At 54.6% G+C, this 21269-nt stretch overlaps 1 protein-coding gene across 1 annotated transcript in view; it reads left to right on the plus strand.

The window, feature by feature from the left end:
* Window positions 1-5034: 5034 nt before the first annotated feature.
* Window positions 5035-21269, plus strand: part of SNTB2 (syntrophin beta 2) — a 48112-nt gene continuing 31877 nt past the window's right edge. Inside the window, 2 exon segments of the mRNA XM_073308318.1 lie at window positions 5035-5206; window positions 5208-5536. Of these exon segments, the coding sequence (XP_073164419.1) occupies window positions 5061-5206; window positions 5208-5536 (475 nt within the window). The 5' untranslated portion in view covers window positions 5035-5060.

A 21269-nucleotide genomic window follows, 5' to 3' on the forward strand; every position in this document is an offset into this window, starting at 1 on the left:
GGGCTGTGCTGTCGAATCTCCTCTGACCAGATGGGCTCCCTGCTTTCCTAGCAACCGAGATGGCTCTAAGGTCAGGTTCCAAAGAAGGGATGTGTGCTGGAGGCATGGGCCCCTGGGGCTTCTCTCATCCCCATCCAATCCAGCAGAGGCTGGACCTGATCCCAGGCCCCACTTCCTGGAGGGTTACAGCAATCTCTCCCCCTTTTTGGTAATCGCAGACCCCGGGCTCGCGGTTGGCATTGGCTGTGTTACTCTAGGTGGGGCACTCTTCCTGCGGCACTGACAACCAGCAGCAGGGCTGGTTCGTGGGCACTGGTGGGTCTCAGTCTGATCCCAGAACTGAGACTGGAAAGGAACTCTTCTCACCATCTATTACTGCTGTTTAATGGGGACAGCAGCACCCACTGGTCGCTCTTGGGACTGGAAGCCTGTTGAGCTAGGCTCTGTGCAGATGTAGTGGGTAATGCGATCCCTGTCCCAAAAGACCTCCAGCCTAAATTAGATGCTAGAATCCATTCTGGTGACACCTCAGCACGTGTTGGACCTTCCCACCCACTCCTGTGTCTTGCTGCTGGGCCGCTTGCTATGCAGGGCGGGGTAGGGAAGCTGCGGTGGCTTCTGCCAGATGTAGTCCGTTCTTGCCCAAATTCATACCAACAAATATAGCCACTTCGGCTGATGCCAAAAACCCTGCATCCAACCAAATTTCACACTCAGTTCTCCCTTTGTAGGGAGCTCTGGCGGGAGGAGATTCGTGGGATTGGAAGCCGACCAGGCCGGAGTTCTTTTAGCTGGCGACCTGTTTTCAGTAGGTGCCTGCACCTGGGACATGGGTTGAAATGTGCGTGTTACTGTGGCTCTTCTGTGGAACGCAGGCGCTTGATGGGGTTTGGTCTGTGTCCAGTTCACTGCGCGTGCCGTGATGAAAGTCACTGCGAGCGGCGTACCTGGGCAGGGACCCATCTTAGAATGTGGAACTTGCACGTGCACGTAGCCCAGTTGGCAGCTTATTTATGGGCAAGGGTACAAATCTGGGCCTAGACGGAGCTGCAGGCAGTTAAATCGTAACTCAAGAACGCTGACTGGCTGCTGCTGGCTTGTCTAGGTGGCTCTGGGCTAACCGTTCCCGGTCTGTGAGGGGGGCCCGGAGTAGATGTTAGGGCTGCACATACAGGTAGTGACTTGTTGCTGTTGTGTACGTGCTGTAGCTACCTGTCAGCTGCTGCCTGCACTCACATGTCCCACTGCAAAGGCAGCTGCAGGCAGCTCCTTGTCCTCTCCAGGCCTCTCACCCCACCTCCTCTTCCAAGCCCGCTTTACCTCTCCCTTCCTCTGCATGCCCCAGCACCTACATAGTTCAGCATGGCCAGGTGCACCTTGGCTGGTGGTAAATGACCCAGCCCTCTCCACAGTGGGCTTTGCATGAGGCAGAGCTGGCCTGAAATGTTACTAACTACATTTAAAAAGGACAGTCTGCCAGTAGCTTCTGTCCCAGGAGCATAGATGGACTTCCATCTTGTCCCAGAACCTGGACACTAATCTGATGTGTATCTGGCTCAGTAAGTGATTATGAGCCACTTGAACCCCATGCTGGACACCCCTGTTCTACCCCAAAAGTTCTCAGGCTCTTTTCGTAGTGTGGGTTGTGCCTTAAATTGTGCTGTGAATGCCTCCCTTCCATTTACCACGCCCCCACCCCCCCATTTGCCATCATTTAGCCCCACTTCCCATCCCATAACCTTCCTGTGCCAACTCCAGCTGATGTTTACATGGAAGAGAAGTATCAGGGAAGTGTTAAGGGATGTTGGTTGTCTCTTAATATGACTTAACAGCTGGGCTGGAGAGCCAGCCCCATGGGAGCAGCCAGCACTTTACTGACCAGTCTGAGAACTGCTGTTCTGCATTTTCCTAGCCTTTAAGGGTGATATTTTGAACTCTGTGGTGTAGAAACAAGCAGGAAGATGCCCACTCAGCCTTTGTATATCATCAAACAGTACCCTGGTTTGCTCTGCTCTAACACAGTGCCCGCAGGGGGCACTGTTCCCTTAGTTTTTAGGATACTGCTAATGAAAGAGAGGAGAGGAGAGATTGAGTTGTTCTCTCCCGAGATGTGCTTGGCCCTGTCTTGACGCAGAGGGCTAGACTAGATGACCACTCAAGGTCCCCTTCTAGCCCTGCGCTTCCATGATTCTAAGATGCTGCAAAACTGAACTTGGATTTTCTGGCCAAAGCAACAGGCTTGTGAGAGGCAGAGTAAAGGACTGCGTGGGTGGCTCCCTCTGGGCTGTCAGCTTGTTACAGCTTGGTAGGTGTCAGAAGGAAAGGAGGTTAATTCACAAAATGTGATGAATAGAGATATGCTCAGGCTTGCAAAACCTTGATCACCGTAAGCTTGAGTTTCCCTGCTGATCCGTGAAGGGAGACAGAGCCCAAGCCTGGTTACAAAGAGGACATCATCTTTAGGGCTCCATGACTGCCCCCTTCTCCCCCAAGGGAATAATACTTAGCCAGACTGCTTTTATGTGACTGCTGCCATCCCCACTCCGCTGGGCTGGCATTTCCATTCATCTCCTTTTTCAGAGGCTCTTGTGGCTCCTTTAATTCCCCTCCCGCTGGAACTCAGTGTGGCATGTCACCTTTTAACAGTCCATCTGGCCTTTTAGCACTTGCGATTATCGTGCAGCCCTGTTGGCATCGGTGTACCAAAGGCCAACCCTTGGACTGAGTTACAGCATCATCTGTCCAGAGGAGGAGGCAAGAGTTCTCCATCAGAACTCATTCAGCAGGTAAATTACAGAATAGCAGCTTCGCAGATTTCGGCAGCTCCAGTAAAATTAGATGACCTATCAATTCATCTTCAAAAGCTCATGTGTGGTGAGAACATTTATACTAAATAGTGAATCAGAGCAGGTCTCTGCCCACTCACATGCTTCAGCAGGAAACCACAGTTGCAAAGAATTGCTTTGTAGAGTAGGTTGTTCCATCTACAGTGGAAAGCAGCCCCCGCTCCCCATACTGTAGGCTACCGCCCTTTGGTACTATTTATACATCTGATCAACAGGAAGGTTACCTAAAACAAGCCTCCAGTTATACAAGGGCAGTTGTTGCTTTTCCCAGCTTTTTTGGTCTCACACAGCAATCATGTTAACATTCAAACCCAGCGGGACTTGTAATTCTGGAGTAGGCAGTCCTGATACATTCTAAGTAATACCCCCCCATTCTTATAATTGGTTTGTGATCACTTCATCCTGAAGCACTTGAGAAACCACCTGTTAAACATGGTACCAGTCTTATAAAATAGTATTCCCAAATCCTAGTAACTTACATTGCATGTGTTATTGCTGTTTGTTGCATATAATATTTAGTAGAGGTCTGATGTGCAAAAATACCTGACTGTGCAAATAAAACTTGTATCTACTGCTGTTTGAGCAGTCGACAGGGCTAGAACACAGGGGGGGAAATGTAGCTTAGTCTTGATGACTTCTTAAACTGAGTTTTTCCTAGTACTTTGGCCACTTGATTTCTAAAGCAAAAATGCCTATTTCCTGCCTCCCCCTGAAACCTTGGAACTGCTCTAATTCACAATTCCCTTCATTCTCATGAATGAGAATGGAGTGTCAATTTAGTGTGGTTCTTGCTTCCTGAACCACCTTCCCTGACCCCTGCAATCACAGTGTACTGGGCCTGAACGCTTAGTGCCCAAGGGCTGGAAGGAGTTTATTGTATTTCCCCTCTCTCAAAAGGTGTCCTCAGGAGTCTGGGATCACTGGTGATTACATATGCTTGAGTTAAAAATAGTGCTCCTGCTCTGAAGGATCAGCAGCCAAGGCCCAGCCTCAGGCAGGAAGTTAACAAGCTCCAGGCTGATGGGGCTGCACTGCTCTCAAGTAGGCCTGCAACCAAATTTCTATCTTAATATTGGATCTGCTGCTGCACTAATGCCATCTATGTAAACCTGGTTATGTTCCCCTTGCTCAGGGCTACCTTTTTCCTGGAGCAAGAAACTGAAGCAAAGCGAGGTGATCTGGAAGACCCTTACGTGTTCCCCTCTAGGCTTTGGCTACACTCTGGTTCTTCAGGAGGGAAGGACCTAGTGGCCATACTCCTATCCCCTCTTCCCCTATTATTTTGCACTGTAGGCTGCACTGAACTGTTTCCAACCCACGCTACAGTTTTGACCTCTAGCAGCTGGGTCTTATCTCACTGCTACGCTGAGCCGCCTATCAGGGTAAGAAGGGCTCTGTGGGCTTCTACAACTGGGCCTCCAACTTCACCTCTGATCTGCTCCAGTCTCCAGGGGAGATGGTAGTTTTCTGCCATAGCTGTCCCCTGCCCTGGACTCAAGTCCACCTTGGGCAGGGCTGGGAGGACAGAGGCAGCGACTCCCAGGTGGGTGCTGAAGGCAATGCGGCTGGCTGGGGGCAGTGGGGTGGTGGCTCAGGTGTGCCAGGAGGAGGGAGACCCATCTTATGCGGGGGGGGGGATATGATCTACGCCATAGGAAAGCCCCCCGGTGCCCACCTGCTGGGTATGGTGCGGACAGCCCGAGCTCCGGGCAGGCCCCACGGGGTGGGGGCAGCTGCTGCCCTTGGACCCAGTGTGGCTGAGCACCCTGCCGGGGTGGGGGCCTGTAGCTCTCCTCCCCTTGGCCCCGGGGCAGAGAGGGGAGGAGCCTGCAGCCGAAGCCCCGCCCCCAGCGACCTGGCGGTTTTATGACTGCTGTAGGGGAGGGGCTTGAGGCATAAGCCCCGCCCCTTACCGTCTTTCCGGCGCTGGGGCGGCCCGCCCCCTGCCGCCTCTCGCTGGGGGGGCGGGGCTCAGGCCTGCAGGCACGCCCCCTTCCCGCTCCCCACCAATGGCGTGCTCCCAGCGACGCGCTGCCCCCGCCCGCTGCGGGAAGGAGGCCGGGCGGGAGCGCGAGCCCCGCCCCTCCGCCAATGGCAGGGCCGCGCCCGCCCTCTCCTCAGCGGGGCCGGCGCGAGCGGGCCGGGGCCGGGGCCGGCGCAGGAGCCGCGCGGCGGGCGGGCGGGCGCAGGAGCCGCGCGCGGCGGGCGGGCGCGATGGCGGTGTGGACGCGCGCCGCCAAGGCGGGGCTGCTGGAGCTGCTGCTGCGGGAGCGCTGGGTGCGGGTGGCGGCGGAGCTGAGCGGCGAGGCGCTGAGCCTCACCTCGGAGCCGCCGCCGCCGCCCGAGCCCGCCCGCGCCGCCCAACGGGCTGCCCCACGGCGCCGAGCGGGGCGGCCCGGAGCCCCGCCCGCCCTCGCCGCCCCCGGCCGAGCCGGCGCCGCCGGGCGTGCGGCGGGTGCGGGTGGTGAAGGCCGAGGCGGGCGGGCTGGGCATCAGCATCAAGGGCGGGCGCGAGAACCGCATGCCCGTGCTCATCTCCCGCATCTTCCCGGGGCTGGCGGCCGAGCGCTGCGGCGCCCTGCGCCTGGGGGACGCCATCCTCGCCGTGAACGGCACCGACCTGCGCGACGCCACCCACGACCAGGCCGTGCAGGCGCTGAAGCGGGCCGGCCGCGAGGTGCTGCTGGAAGGTACCGGGGGCGGGGGCGGGGCGCGGAGCTTCCCCCCCCCCCGGGCCGGGGGCTGTGAGAGACAGCAACCCCCCTCCCCCTCCCCCCCCGGGCCGGGGGCTGTGAGAGACAGCAACCCCCCCTCCCCCTCCCCCCCCGGGCCGGGGGCTGTGAGAGACAGCAACCCCCCCCCCTCCCCTCCCCTCCCCCCCCCCCCGGGCCGGGGGCTGTGAGAGACAGCAACCCCCCCTCCCCCTCCCCCCCCCCCGGGCCGGGGGCTGTGAGAGACAGCAACCCCCCCCCCTCCCCCCCCCCGGGCCGGGGGCTGTGAGAGACAGCAACCCCCCCTCCCCCTCTCCCCCCCGGGCCGGGGGCTGTGAGAGACAGCAACCCCCCCCCCCTCCCCTCCCCTCCCCCCCCCTCCGGGCCGGGGGCTGTGAGAGACAGCAACCCCCCCCCCTCCCCCTCCCCCCCCCCCCCCCGGGCCGGGGGCTGTGAGAGACAGCAACCCCCCCCCCTCCCCCCCCCCCGGGCCGGGGGCTGTGAGAGACAGCAACCCCCCCCTCCCCCTCCCCCCCCCGGGCCGGGGGCTGTGAGAGACAGCAACCCCCCCCCCCCCCCCCCCGGGCCGGGGGCTGTGAGAGACAGCAACCCCCCCTCCCCCTCTCCCCCCCGGGCCGGGGGCTGTGAGAGACAGCAACCCCCCCTCCCCCTCCCCCCCCCCGGGCCGGGGGCTGTGAGAGACAGCAACCCCCCCTCCCCCTCCCCCCCCCGGGCCGGGGGCTGTGAGAGACAGCAACCCCCCCTCCCCCTCCCCCCCCCCGGGCCGGGGGCTGTGAGAGACAGCAACCCCCCCTCCCCCTCCCCCCCCCCGGGCCGGGGGCTGTGAGAGACAGCAACCCCCCCTCCCCCTCCCCCCCCCCGGGCCGGGGGCTGTGAGAGACAGCAACCCCCCCTCCCCCTCCCCCCCCCCGGGCCGGGGGCTGTGAGAGACAGCAACCCCCCCTCCCCCTCCCCCCCCCCGGGCCGGGGGCTGTGAGAGACAGCAACCCCCCCTCCCCCTCCCCCCCCCCGGGCCGGGGGCTGTGAGAGACAGCAACCCCCCCTCCCCCTCCCCCCCCCCGGGCCGGGGGCTGTGAGAGACAGCAACCCCCCCTCCCCCTCCCCCCCCCTCCGGGCCGGGGACTGTGAGAGACAGCAACCCCCCCTCCCCCTCCCCCCCCCTCCGGGCCGGGGGCTGTGAGAGACAGCAACTCCCCCTCCCCTCCCCCCCCCTCCGGGCCGGGGGCTGTGAGAGACAGCAACCCCCCCTCCCCTCCCCCCCCCTCCGGGCCGGGGGCTGTGAGAGACAGCAACTCCCCCTCCCCTCCCCCCCCCTCCGGGCCGGGGGCTGTGAGAGACAGCAACTCCCCCTCCCCTCCCCCCCCCTCCGGGCCGGGGGCTGTGAGAGACAGCAACTCCCCCTCCCCTCCCCCCCCCTCCGGGCCGGGGGCTGTGAGAGACAGCAACTCCCCCTCCCCTCCCCCCCCCTCCGGGCCGGGGGCTGTGACAGACAGCAACCCCCCCTCCCCCTCCCCTCCCCCCCCCTCCGGGCCGGGGGCTGTGAGAGACAGCAAACCCCCCCTCCCCCTCCCCTCCCCCCCCCTCCGGGCCGGGGGCTGTGAGAGACAGCAACCCCCCCTCCCCCTCCCCTCCCCCCCCCTCCGGGCCGGGGGCTGTGAGAGACAGCAACCCCCCCTCCCCCTCCCCTCCCCCCCCCTCCGGGCCGGGGGCTGTGAGAGACAGCAACCCCCCCTCCCCCTCCCCTCCCCCCCCCTCCGGGCCGGGGGCTGTGAGAGACAGCAACCCCCCTCCCCCTCCCCCCCCCCAGGCCGGTGGCTGTGAGAGACAGCAACCCCCCCTCCCCCTCCCCCCCCCCGGGCCGGGGGCTGTGAGAGACAACAACCCCCCCTCCCCCCCCCCCGGGCCGGGGGCTGTGAGAGACAACAACCCCCCCTCCCCTCCCCTCCCCCCCCTCCGGGCCGGGGGCTGTGAGAGACAGCAACCCCCCCCTCCCCTCTCCTCCCCCCCCCTCCGGGCCGGGGGCTGTGAGAGACAGCAACCCCCCCCTCCCCTCTCCTCCCCCCCCCTCCGGGCCGGGGGCTGTGAGAGACAGCAACCCCCCCCTCCCCTCTCCTCCCCCCCCCTCCGGGCCGGGGGCTGTGAGAGACAGCAACCCCCCCCTCCCCTCTCCTCCCCCCCCCTCCGGGCCGGGGGCTGTGAGAGACAGCAACCCCCCCCTCCCCTCTCCTCCCCCCCCTCCGGGCCGGGGGCTGTGAGAGACAGCAACCCCCCCCTCCCCTCCCCCCCCCTCCGGGCCGGGGGCTGTGAGAGACAGCAACCCCCCCCTCCCCTCCCCTCCCCCCCCCTCCGGGCCAGGGGCTGTGAGAGACAGCAACCCCCCCTCCCCTCCCCCCCCCTCCGGGCCGGGGGCTGTGAGAGACAGCAACCCCCCCTCCCCTCCCCTCCCCTCCCCCCCTCCGGGCCGGGGGCTGTGAGAGACAGCAACCCCCCCTCCCCTCCCCTCCCCTCCCCCCCCCTCCGGGCCGGGGGCTGTGAGAGACAGCAACCCCCCCTCCCCTCCCCTCCCCCCCCTCCGGGCCGGGGGCTGTGAGAGACAGCAACCCCCCCTCCCCTCCGCTCCCCCCCCTCCGGGCCGGGGGCTGTGAGAGACAGCAACCCCCCCTCCCCTCCGCTCCCCCCCCTCCGGGCCGGGGGCTGTGAGAGACAGCAACCCCCCCTCCCCTCCCCCCCCCTCCGGGCCGGGGGCTGTGAGAGACAGCAACCCCCCCCCTCCCCTCCCCTCCCCCTCCCTCCGGGCCGGGGGCTGTGAGAGACAGCAACCCCTCCTCCCCTCCCCCCCCCTCCGGGCCGGGGGCTGTGAGAGACAGCAACCCCCCCTCCCCCCCCCTCCGGGCCGGGGGCTGTGAGAGACAGCAACCCCCCCTCCCCCTCCCCCCCCCCGGGCCGGGGGCTGTGAGAGACAGCAACCCCCCCTCCCCCCCCCTCCGGGCCGGGGGCTGTGAGAGACAGCAACCCCCCCTCCCCCCCCCTCCGGGCCGGGGGCTGTGAGAGACAGCAACCCCCCCCTCCCCCCCCTCCCCGGGCCGGGGGCTGTGAGAGACAACAACCCCCCCCCCCCGCTCTGCTGCCGGCTCCGGGACAGGACCTGGGTCCCTTGGGCGAGACGGGGGTCGGGCCTAGTGCTCAGCTCCGCCGGGCTCCCGGTGTGGCCCCGGGACAGTCCCTGAAGCCGGTCCGCGGCTTGCGTGGGCCGATAGGTCCGTACAGCGCCTCACACGCGTGGCCCCCCGCTTGCTCTGGCCTGTCCAGACCCGTCATGTTGCTGTTAGCGTACGTCCGGGCTCTGAACTCCTGGTGGCATGGAGAGTTGCCTGTGTGTGGCCTACAGGCAAAGGGTGGGCGATGAAATTAAGAACTTTTCTGGCTCATGGTGCAGTATGATCCCCTCAGCGGTGGGCTTGCAGGGCGGGAGTGTGTGTGTAGGAGGAGCAGCAGGCCAGTGTTTACATCTGAGCTAGATACTTGGTTACTTTGGGTTGGTCCAGCAGAATCTTGCTTTCCTGCAACTGTGCTCATTCGTACCCCGTCCCTGGGCAGGGGAGCTCTGTTCACAGGTGCAGCTCTGTAGGTTAAGTTAGTGCCTGAAAAACAAGCTCCTTCCTGCTGATTTCGTGTGTGGTCCTAAACTGAACAGCTCTATCACATGCAGTTTTCCTTCATTTGCATTTCAAAGCTCCTACTCTGTGGCATTTGTCCCGGTTGGGTTCTCTGTAATACAGAAGCAGAGCAGTGGGGATAGCCATTGAGTCCTCTTTGGAGATGCTGTCTGTAGGGCTGCTAGAGTGAAACTCCTGTTTCACAGTCTGTCATCTCTAAGTAGCCCAGTGTTAGCGGGGACACGTCCTCACCCCAGCCCTTGTAGTGGATCTCCTAATTGAAGTGTACTTGCATTCCCATGGTTGAAAGATGTGGTAGTGGGTGTAAGGCCATGCCTGATTTGCCTGTTGTTTTAGGGAAATTCATGAGAAGTAACCTGAGGGCCACAAACCGCAAGTGAAGATGTTATTTGGTGCCTCCCTTTCTTTCTTAGGGGGATCGTTCACTGCCTGGCTCACATGCTAGCAGCAGCATCTGCTGGCTGCTAAGCCCCAGCCCATGGTGAAAGCTTTAGTGCAATTCTGATACTCAAGTCTGTTGTTGTGGCTTTGCCTCCAGTAGAGATGCTGCTGCTATTCTGCAGTTGCTGAGTGGCTCAGCGTCTGCAACTGAACCCGTAAGGTAGTATTTGTGGTTGGAAGTCCCTTATAGCCGAGGGCCTGTAACTAAAAATGTAGCTGTACAGACTTGTCCGTGGGTGCTTGAGCAGTAAGGTTTGTGACTGATGTACTCCAACACCACTGGAACAGACTAAATTTAAACACTGGGCTGCAAAGCAACCAGCCAAAGTTTTCTGTTTGCATGAAGGTGGAGGCACATGCTGTGAGCTCTTCAAAACAGTCCTTCCTTAACTAGAGGCCCATGCTGCTGTGTTGGTTTTGTGGGAATAAGTATTAGGTGATGGATTTGAGTTTGTTCTGTAAAGTTACTGGAATCAAACTGCTAATTGCTTGTGTGTGGGTGGCATTCTGCAAAGAACATTGAGTTCTCACACTTTGGGACTGCAGGTTGGATGGGATGATCTGGAACGGGGTCGTGACCCAGGTTATTACATGGTCATGAGTTGTCTGCCTCCAACCCCCTTCTCCTCCAGCATTTATAATAGTTAAATGTAAAAAATGTGTTTTTAATTTATAAGCGGGGGGTCACACTCAAAGGCTTGCTCTGTGTGAAAGGGGTCACCAATGCAAAAGTTTGAGAACTGGTCTGAAAGAAGTTGGGATGGCTTCACAGCATCATTTCCTGTGCCCTGAACATCCTGACCTGGACAGACTACTTATTTGTCAAGAGCCTTGTTTTATGAAAGTTCTTGAAAACCTGTTTTCTGAAGCAAAGCCTCTACATACTGGTGCAAAGAATGTGATGGGAGAGTTGCTGGTGATTGGAGGCAGATCCAGAGGGTCTTAAAAGAGGAATTTATCTGTGGAAAGCTGAAATATGCAGCAAACTAACCCACTGTTAGTGATGAGGGTGACTGCATTATCTGAAAGATTATAGCAGTAAGAAAACCATAAAGCTATATTCAGAAGGGTTGTAAATTATGGGGTGTATTTTATTTCACTGTCTTAGCCGTCCAGTGCACTGCTGTATCAGGAAGGCAGAAGGCAGTTTACGCATAATTTGTTTAATACTGTGAAAGGATTTGATTCTTGCTGAAGGTAAAATGTGGTTCAGGTTTGCTATTCCTTTGGGAAGCTGTTTCCTTGAAGTCTGCATGCTGTGATATGGAGATGTTGGTATTTTTAGATTGTTGTCTTTTTATTTATTATACAACTTTGTGATTAAAAGGCGTTGAGAGCATAAATTATCTGCTGGTCTAGAGAATGACTCTGTCATTAGTAATCTGTGGTTGCAAATAAGGGAAACTGAGCGATTTCTCTTCTAAACCGAACAGAAAAATGAATCTTAGTTTGCAAAATGCATCAGGAAAGCAGACAGAGAAACCTTGATTTCTGGAGAGGTAATTCCATTTTAAGACCTACAGTTCCCACACTGAGCTGTCTGGGTAGCTTCTAAGCTCTGGAGAGCCAGAAGGAGTGAGTCTGCTCTTTTACTGCCTTCCCTGGGCTGCCTTTCTCAACGACATTTATGATTCTAGTGAGAACTGATGCCTGAAGCTGCCAATAGAGCTTCCTTTTAAAGTCCGTCAGTGGCTATTAGCCAAGATGGTCAGGGATTCAATCCCATGCTCTGGGTGTCCCTAAACATCCAACTTTCTGAAGCTGAGACTGGATGATGGGATGGGTCACTCGAAATTGCTCTGTTCTATTCATTCCCTCTGAAGCACTTGGCATTGGCCACTGTTGGAAGACAGGACGCTGGGCTAGATGGACTTCTGGTCTGACCCAGCTTGGCCTTTCTTATGTTCCTGTACTCTGACAGATGGCTGCCAGAACAGGGGTGGGTTTGAAGTGTAGCTGCTGCCTCCAGAATCTACCGTCTTGCAGCAGACCTGAGGCTGTCGGAGTAAATCCTGCAGGAGTCCGAGGCTAGATGTTCTAATTCTAGTTCAGCTTTCTAAATCCTTCCTGTGCTCCTGTGGCTGATTCTGAGGTACCTTCTTCCAGTGATTGCTGCTAATGATTACATTAACCCTTTAAAATGTAAAGCCTGAAAGTTGCTGACATGTGGTAGAGTCCTGAGTCAGCAGTGGAAGGCTTGGCTGCATTGAACCTCTAGTTTGCAAACTGAGCTAGAAATCTCATGAAACCTTGCCGGGTGATTTCCAGCACTTCCTGGGCTTTTCTGTCACAGCCAGTGACTGGTGATACATCTATAAGGGACAAGGACTTCCCTTTGGGTTTGTCTCTGTAGCAGAGCATCATGCCCCAGAGCTTTAAGAGTTCAATCCTTTTGGAAGTAATTGGTGTAAAAGTGATCAACATGACAAGAGATTGCATAATGTTCTGCCATGCAAAGCAAATGTGACTCTAGGACTACCATTATTTGACATGCTCAGACAAGAAATATAAAATAACCCAGCCTTCCAAGAGCTTGAACGAGTAATTCCAGGTGGATGGTCAGTGCTTTGGGACTGCCAAGATAAAATTGCTGTGTTCAAGGGGATTCCATTCAAAAGTCACGGTGTAGTAATATATTACAGTATCAGGCCAAGCATAATGCACTGATTCCCATCAGGGTACAGAGATGTGTAAGAACTGCCCATAGGCTGTAGTTGGGTACATTCTGGGCACTGGCAGTGTAGATGCCTCCTTCAGTAGCAGAGTGCAGTTCAGCACATTCCCATCTTGGCATTTGTTTGTTTTGCTATGGCTGCCCATAAATGTCAGCTTTATGTTGATTTTTTGGGCTGCGGAACTGGCTTGAGAACACACGTTTTCACATACAGCACCAAACAGACATTATATGGGGTCTAATGAGGCCATGTTCCACCTGGACTGCATTAGAATTGGTGACCTAGAGTAAAAAGGCTATGCAGCCCATTACCCATATCCTTGAACCCCCCTCTGAATTTCAAAGGGACTCAGTAGTGCTGCTGCCGGGTTGCTAGGGTTATAACATGAAGGGCTCCAGGTGATGCACAATTGTTGTGAACCCCAGCATGAAGACTAGAGCTGCCAAAGAATGCTGATTTACCCTAGCTCAGCTGTAACCTGATAATTTGAGCCTTTGGGACCTCTGGAGAGAAGTCAGCATTGCTCTGCGGTGGCTGGGAAAAGATTTCACGTCACTTCACTAGCTCCAATCACAGTTATTGCTTTTAACAAAAAATGCACTTGTCACTTAAACATCCCCGTGGCATTACTTTTAGCTGATGGGATTGGAGGCTGGTCTCTAATTATTGGATGAGAAGCAGAGAGAGTTTCTATTCAGGTCTTCGCAAAAAGAAAAGGAGTACTTGTGGCACCTTAGAGACTAACCAATTTATTTGAGCATGAGCTTTCGTGAGCTACAGCTCACTTCATCGGATAGTGAGCTGTAGCTCACGAAAGCTCATGCTCAAATAAATTGGTTAGTCTCTAAGGTGCCACAAGTACTCCTTTTCTTTTTGCGAATACAGACTAACACGGCTGTTACTCTGAAACCTATTCAGGTCTTATGTGCCAGACTTAATATTTCTCCTCCTCCATCTGTTCCTCTTTCACTCCTTGTCTCATATTGTAAGGTTCCTTTTGAGCCTCTTGTACAGAAGAACAAGTGACTGTACATTTTTAGAAGTTTGTCCTGTACATTTCACCTCAGTCATAAGAGAGACGGCTCTGAGATGCCAGAGCTCAGAAGTCAGCCTCCCTCACTTTACAATCTGGAATGCATTACAAGATGCTTCTTGCTTTCTAGTGGGGATTGTAAATCTGCTAGTGCATCAGCTGTACGTTATCTAGTGACCCATGGCTCAAGTGAGTGTCTTTCTGGGGTTTGTCTATTCACGTAACACAAGAACCAGGGGTCACCCAATGAAATTAATAGGTAGCAGGTTTAAAACAAACGTAAGGAAGTACTTCTTCACACAACATGCAGTCAAGCTGTGGAACTCATTGCCAGGGGATGTCATGAAGGCCACAAAGGAATTAGATAAGTTCCTGGAGAATAGCCAAGATGGTCAGGGAGGCAACTCCATGCTCCGGGTGTCCCCAAACCTCTAACTGCCAGAAGCTGGGACTGGATGACAGGATGGATAATTTGAAATTGCTCTGTTCTGTTCATTCCCTCTGAAGCATCTGGAATTGGCCATTGTCAGACAGGATATTGGGCTAGCTGGACCATTGGTCTTGACCCAGTGTGTCTGTTCTTACATTCCAGCATCTCTTATGTGGAGGTCTCATGAGATGTGGGCAAAGGGCAGTTAGCGTGAGGACTGGGTAACTGGTCCAGTCAGTAGGCTGCTCATGCTCATATGTGCTGAGCCCTGCCAGAGTGGCCTTCTATAGAAAGGCCCCCGTCATTTAATGGTTAGAGACCTGATAGAATCTGTGCAGTAGTATTATTTGGGGACTCTAACCTTGGATGGACCAAGTACCTCAGACTGGCATATTACAGATCGGCACAGAAGTGCCATCATACCAGGAGAAGAAAATGCCATCCAACTGCTTTGGAAAAGCCAGAGCTAGTAGCTGCATCCAGGGACAAGAAGGCAGTGATTAGAGGTTCACAGCAATTGAATTGGTGGTCCGCTGCTTCTCAGGCTTGAGAGTGGTAGCCAGTGCAATGCTTGCAGGGCACTGGGCTCATCTGTAGCCCAGTGCTTGCCCCTCCTTTGCTGGTTGGCTACGGGAGCGGTTAGAGAGACTGTGTTTCTGGGGGGTGGACCCCATGCTGAGTGTTTCCCTCCCAGGACTGCCTCTGAATCAAGGCTGTGTGTGAATGTGTTTTAGTGCACTATTTGATTAGAAGGTTTTCTGAGCTGGGGGATGGGAAGCTCTTCCTCTTATTAATTCTAAAGCAGATTCCTTAGACTTCAGAGCAGAATTTCCAGGGAATGGGGCAGGTTAAAATTCAGCCTGTGTGGCTCACAAAGAGGAAGGAGAGCTGCAAGACCACCACAATCTAGATAAAATTCTGCATATTCCACAGTTTTCCCTCTCCAGGTCTCGCTGCTTTGCTGGCAGCCCCCAGGGATGAGGGTTCTCTGTGGAGGGGCTAGTGGGGTATGAGCTGCAGCTTTTTTAAGACATGTTGGCAACCCTCATGTCTCTAGTCACTTCCGGCCATGAGGGGTGCTAGGGGAGTAAGGGCTTGTCTTCGCTGAGGTGTTAGCTCATGGTATAATGCAAGTGCTCCTAACCAGGCTCCTGTGCACACCCAGAGAGCTATAAACTCCAGCTAGCTGTGCCATCAACAGGGCGCTGCTGATGCTCAGCCAGTAATGCAGGGGCAGGATTCGGCTACTCTGCTGCTCATCCAAACACTGTGCTGCTAACCCAGCTGCTCTCATCCTGTGGAGCTGCAGGGTTGTGTTGTGGTGTGAGCTGGGCTAACTTGAGCTAACACTGTCCTGAAGAAGGTATGTAATCAATCAAGCATGACAAGTGTTCTAAGGAATCTTAAAGTACCAGCTGTGAAGTTCAGAGGCTCCTCCTTGCAGGGTGTGGCAGTACTGAAAAGTGTCACTGAGAGTTCTCTACACTTTATCTCCTAGGTATGTTTCCTGTCTGTCAAAGCCACATGCCGAGGCCCCCTAGTCGTGTTGCCCAGAGAGTAACGTGCTGCACAGTCTTCCCCACAGGGTTCTGCAGTTGATACTGCTTCAGATAGCTTGGTCAGCTAACTGCTTAAAAGAAACTGCCCTGATGACTGACACACACACACAGAGTTCTTCTAGCTACTGAGGCTCAGTATCTTCATCAGTGTATTTAAAGGTGTGTTCTAATCACCTTATCAAAACCTTTCTGGTTCCCTTTAGTACTAACTGTTGCTGTCTTTGTGCTTTTGTGCCACCTTGTTAATTAGCTGCTGGAGGGCATGCCCACTCAGGTACTTTGCCAGCAGATGCATGTTTGGCCCATAGCCGATGCAGAAACACTCCAGTTATTGCCGAGATTTGGCGAGTGAGTCTGCAAAAGGCCTAATTCTTCTTACTAAAGCTGGTTAACAATAAACTTAGTGTCTGAATATTTGTAATGTTCTGTGTTCTAGGGATGACCTGCAGCGTCACCGTTAAGCTGTAGTATGGCCTTGTTTTATAATGTCACTGCCTACCAGTATGAATGAGACTTGTGAAAATCTGCTCCCCAAGCAGCCATTGGGAGACAACTGACTCTTGCGGTGATGGTAGCATTTCAGCTTAAGGAGTGAGGAGAGCCTATTTTAAACATTTAATTCAGGACTCCGTAATTGGAATGAAGTAACTAACCAAGGTAGATCTGGCTCAACAGCAGCTTTTACAGCCCCCTCCCTAACATCTGGCATGGGCAGAATATCTGTTATGCTTGTAACCAAGGGCCGTTTGAATAGCTGGGGATGAATCAACCCCTGGCAGTGACACGTGGAGTTAGGAGTCCCCATCAAGGGCTGTGTGAGAGGGAGGGAACAAGAGTGGGAAGGGGTTAAGATCCTAGTACACTTGATGGAGAAAGTCTCAGCCCTAAGGCAGCTTCCGTTGCATCAGGGCATAGAGCTAACCTGGGTTTCAAAACACACATGACCACTTCCTCATTTGTTAAACTTTATCTTAAATCCCAGGCAATGAACTTTAAGCTGGAGTTGAGGTTGGTAGAACACCTTGGTAACTTACAAGTGGTGAACCCTACAGGAGAGCTGTAGCCATACACCAGACAAGCAGCAGAAACCCAAGACATTCAGAGTTAAGGTGCAATTTAAAGAAGCCCAAACACTTGCCAGTACAGAAATTCACAGTTAGAATGTCCCCAGACCATATATCTTTCTTTGCAGCGACTCCAGCCTCCAGTCTTTCCTTTGTCCTTTTCACGGCAAGGGGCCAGAGCCTGAGAGCCCCTTACTCAAACAGTTAATGATTTACAGGATCAGGGTTCTTGTTGTAAGGTAGGGGCTGTGGATCAGATGCTTCTAAAGGAGTTCAAAAGTTCCTGAGAAGTTCAGACTGCACCTGCGGATGCCTTAACTTTGGAGAAGTCAATGTCCTGTTGCAACGTCCATACCATAGCAGCTTCCCACTTTCCTACCATCTCCTCCCACAAGCTTTAAAGAGCCTGGGATCTGGGGAAGTCCTGAGGGCTGTATTTATACTGACTCTTCTGTATAATGTCACTAGCGAGTGTGAGGCTTTGTCACTGCACTAGCTCATTCCTTATGAGTAAGTGCTCTACTTTCCTGGCCAGGCCTGGCAGGGCTGTGTGCGTAGATGCACTAGTTCAGGAACAAGGTGCTTAAGGAGAACTAAGTGATCGGTATGTGTGTTCCTTTATTGCGGTAGCACCCAGAGGCTGCAGTCGGGGATTGGGCCCCGCGGCGCTAGGCTGCAGCAGCAGGCGGGCACCCTAGATGTACTTTGTGATTCCATAGAAGTAAAGTGTTGGGAGTTGCTTCCCTTTCCCAAACTATCTGAAACCATTTCGCAGATACGGCTGCATTTCTGGCTCAGAGCTAACTCGCCACGCTCACCACAATGAACCTTTAAAATGGCAGCTGCAGTTTGCTAGGGTCAGACTAATTGGCACACGGCAGCACTCACAATAGATTGGAATTAGAGAAGATAATGGGGTTGGGGAAGAGGATTAAATGAGAGAAGGGCATGAAATCCTCTGAAGCAGGGTTTGCCTTGCTTTTACCTCGTTCACTTGAAAGCAAAGAAGGCGTTTCTCGAAGTACAGGCGCTTTTAGTGTGCATAGGAGGGAGGAATGATTCATTGGGCTACCAGTCGTTATTGCTCCCAGCTGACAGCAGAGTCACTGCTGAATGCCTGTGTACTGGAGTTCAGCAGGTGAGTGGCTTTGGTGTCTTCCAAGCATTGCACTAAGGAGTGCATGGCCAAGGCTGCTTCAGAACCACAAACCTGAAAGTGCAGCCACCTGCCCTGCTGCAATAGTGAGACAGCCAAACTGTTGTGAGCAACAACTGCAGACCAGTCTCTGGCTTTTGCAGTTTTATATTAGTACGTCAGTAAGCTCTCTCAGCTTCCTTCTCAACCTGCTCTGGGGGTCTGCTGCACTCCAGCACTTCCAGGTTGGTGCTGGACTCAAACCTGCATTGAATGCTGCTGGGAATGCAGAGCGCTTGTCTTTCTGTGACCATCACCAGCTCACCCCACCCTTCCTCCCTGGTGATGTTTCCTGTGCTGGTATCAGACTACTGAGCTGACCCTTGCTGAACCAGATCAAGCTCTTCTTCTGAGCAGATGCAGGCATCAGGCCTGATATTACCTGGGGAGCAGTGGGTTAATGTTTGACTGGCCTCAGAAGTAGGAGGAGGGAAGGGGCGCATATGTGACAAAATGATCTCTCTTGTAATTAGAGAGAGCATATGGCCTCTGTTCATACTGAAATGAAGTCCAGAATCTTTTGTTCAGATGTCCAGCCAGCATGTCAGGGGAGAGAAGCACAGCTTGTCTGCAGAAGACTGATCTTCCCCCACACAAGTGCATCCATCTCAAAATGTCTCCTGCATTCTTGGCTCCTCCATCTAGGTTCTTAACACATTCCTGTTCAGAGTCTCCTTTGCCACCTACAATGCAGCCAGTCCCTGTTGTTCCTGTAGGCTGACCTCCCGTGTTTGAAGAGTCCCATGTATTCCCATAGCTGGGGCTAGTGCCTGACTGTTGGGGCTTTACTGCTTGAGGCATGCAGCAGAGATTTTGATGGGTTCGTTGGGTAGCTGTTTACCAAATCTTGCACCATGTCAAGTTTTGGTTGGTTCAGAGTACCTTGTATGGGGGGTGGTATTTAGTCACTGGAGGGATCTTGGTTGCTAGTCTCCTGCTTTTCTCCTTATCCCTTTGGCTAATTCCCTTTCCAAAGCCTATCAATGAAGCACCTGGTATTGTCCCCCCAGTTAGAAAAGTGGCATTGTGCAAAGTTGTCCCTGAAAACCTGAGAGTTCCCTCCAACACAGAGTATATCACAGTGCTTGATTCTGCTTTTCTAAAAGGGGTTAAAAATCCAACCAGCCCTGGCAAATCTTCCTTCATGTACGCTGCAAAAATAACCATGTGGAAAAGCTGCTGAAGCCAAACCACATTAGTCCATGGTGTATTCTTGGCTATGTGGCTAGGGAAAAGCCTGTTCTTACTGTGTCATAGTTTGGTCGCCTAGCAGAGGTAAAACCTAGGTGGTTAACACTGTTACAGCATGGCCCTTGTTGTGCAGACAAACTTCTTGCCTTTGACTTTGCTACAATTGTTTCATCGTGGCTGTGTTTATAGTGTAGAGGCCAACCTTAGTCTCTTACTCTGAAGCTCACTTGTTCGCTGTGTAGGCAGCTTTTTCATGTTTATTTGTATATTTTTCCTCTCCCAGTTAGAAGTTCTGTGTTCACTTTTGGTAGCTCCTTTTTCTCGGTATTTCCATCCATGCAGTCCATAAATTAATGGATTTGTAAGGCCAGAAGGAACCACTGATTTGGGGCTGTTTTCATGGACCAGTGAAATACATATTAACCTCAGGAAAGTAGGGTGCTAGGTCGTAGCCAATTCCCTAGCTTCAATAGCTTGCACACTTGAATGATAACCGAGCTCCCAGTTTTGTCCCTGTTGGATTGCGGGCTCCAGCTGTTACAGGACAGCAGTCCCTGTCTATCGAAGGGCTGTGTTGGCTTTTTCCTCTTTTGTGAATTTAAGCTGTGAAATGCTGTAACGCATTCTTCCTCAAACACCAAATTAATCTGCAGGGTTAGAATCCGTCACTGAGGGTGGCTTACAGTTGAGGCCCAGATGTAATCCTGACAGCAGCAGCGTTAGCAGACATGGGCAGAGCATAAACAAGGAATTCCGGCCTGTCCTGAGAGGGATGGACCTTCCAAGCTGCGAGTCCTTGCTGGGCATCTTGCATCCTCTCTGGCCCATCTTAAAATACATTATGCAACTCTTGAAAGTGATGGTGACAAGCTCTGACTCTTCTCCTTCCCTCCAAGAACTGGTTGTGTCACACTGCCTTTTATTGGTCCCCTTTAGCTCACCTTTAGCTGGGAGGAGAGCTGCAATAATGGAAGCACCAGGTTTCCATGTGCAGAGGGGATATTGTGCCTGTTGCTGAGGCCAGCCCTTCACTGACATGGATTTTAGCTACCAAATGTCATTCTCAAAGAGTCAAGCCATTAGCCCTTCCTTGAAAGTCGGGGTGGGGTTTCAATGACCCACCTGCGTTCCATCATGTGGGTTGTGCTTTGGTGGTATTTAACTTCCTGACTGTATTGGAAAGCAACTTAGAACAAAGACACCAACATCCACATCTGATGGCCAGCTGTATAGCAGGCCCCTTTGCAGAGTGCTGGATTAGTGCTCCACCTCGCAGGATTCACCCATCTCCAGTAGGGAGGGGAAGATTAAGGTGCATGGAGCTGTGTAATCCTGGGATAAGTGCTCTGACTGCTTGCAGGAGGTTAATATTAACTCTAGTTTGCTGCCCTCAGCAAGGGCAAGCTTCTCATCACAGCATGGATCTTGGTCCAGCCATGCCACTCAGCTGAACCAATCTGATGGGAGCACAGAGCCGAAGGAAGAAGACAGGGGTTATTGGCTTGAAGCTCATATAACCAGATGAAACTTTTCTGCATGGCCTTGGCTCCTTTGCTCTTTGCCATACTAACACTCAACACCCACTGCTCTTACAGCTCAACAGCCTCTGGATACAAAGCATGGGTCCTGAGGAGGTGGGCCTGGCTAACCATGTCTATGCACCTGTCACAGACAGAGACCTAATCCACAGGTGGAGCTGGCTGCATTAGTGCTGCTTTTTCCCTCGGTGCAGCCCCTGGTACTTCATTGGCTGTGTAAGGAGATGCTACAATGCAGCGTTAACCCTTTGGTGACTGACTCTCTTCTTCCTGGTTAGATGAAAATGTTGCCTTTTGGAAGGCAGCTTGGGGGGCCGTGACCGAATGCGAAGTTCTGATCAAGCACCGTGAGAGCCTGGCTTTGTCTCATGCCGCCTTTGGGTGATGTGTTAGAGCCCGGGAATCCAGTGAGTGGTAATACAGAGGGATGCTGCCTTCAGCAGAAGTCTGCCCATACCTTGTCATCAGAACCGAGATTGGAACAGTCTGTGAAGACTCTACAGCCTGTATTTGAAGAACTCCCCTTGTGTCTGGGCAGAATCCAGAGAGATGCTGGAGGGGCCTTGCTTTAATGTCCCCTTTGCCGTTGAGGAGCCTGGATAGAGCAGCACCTGCTGGTACTGAATTCAGCAGTGTCAGAGCTCGCTCTGAGCCCATGGCTAGGCTTGGTGACTGAACCCCCCACCCCGGCCCCCGAGGCTGGTGCAGCCACCGGACAACTGGCTGCACTGTGCATGTGATAGCTGGAGATGGGTATGGCCTTGGGAAGCGGGATGAGCTCAGACTTCTGACAGTGACAGGAGTGGGAGAGGGTGTGGTTGGTCATCATAGGTAGGACTAACAGCAACACCTGGAGTGGAATGGGGCAGGGGAGTGGGGGAGGCCAGA

This window comes from Lepidochelys kempii, chromosome 12 (genome assembly GCF_965140265.1).
Source record: "Lepidochelys kempii isolate rLepKem1 chromosome 12, rLepKem1.hap2, whole genome shotgun sequence".
NCBI lineage: Eukaryota > Metazoa > Chordata > Testudines > Cheloniidae > Lepidochelys > Lepidochelys kempii.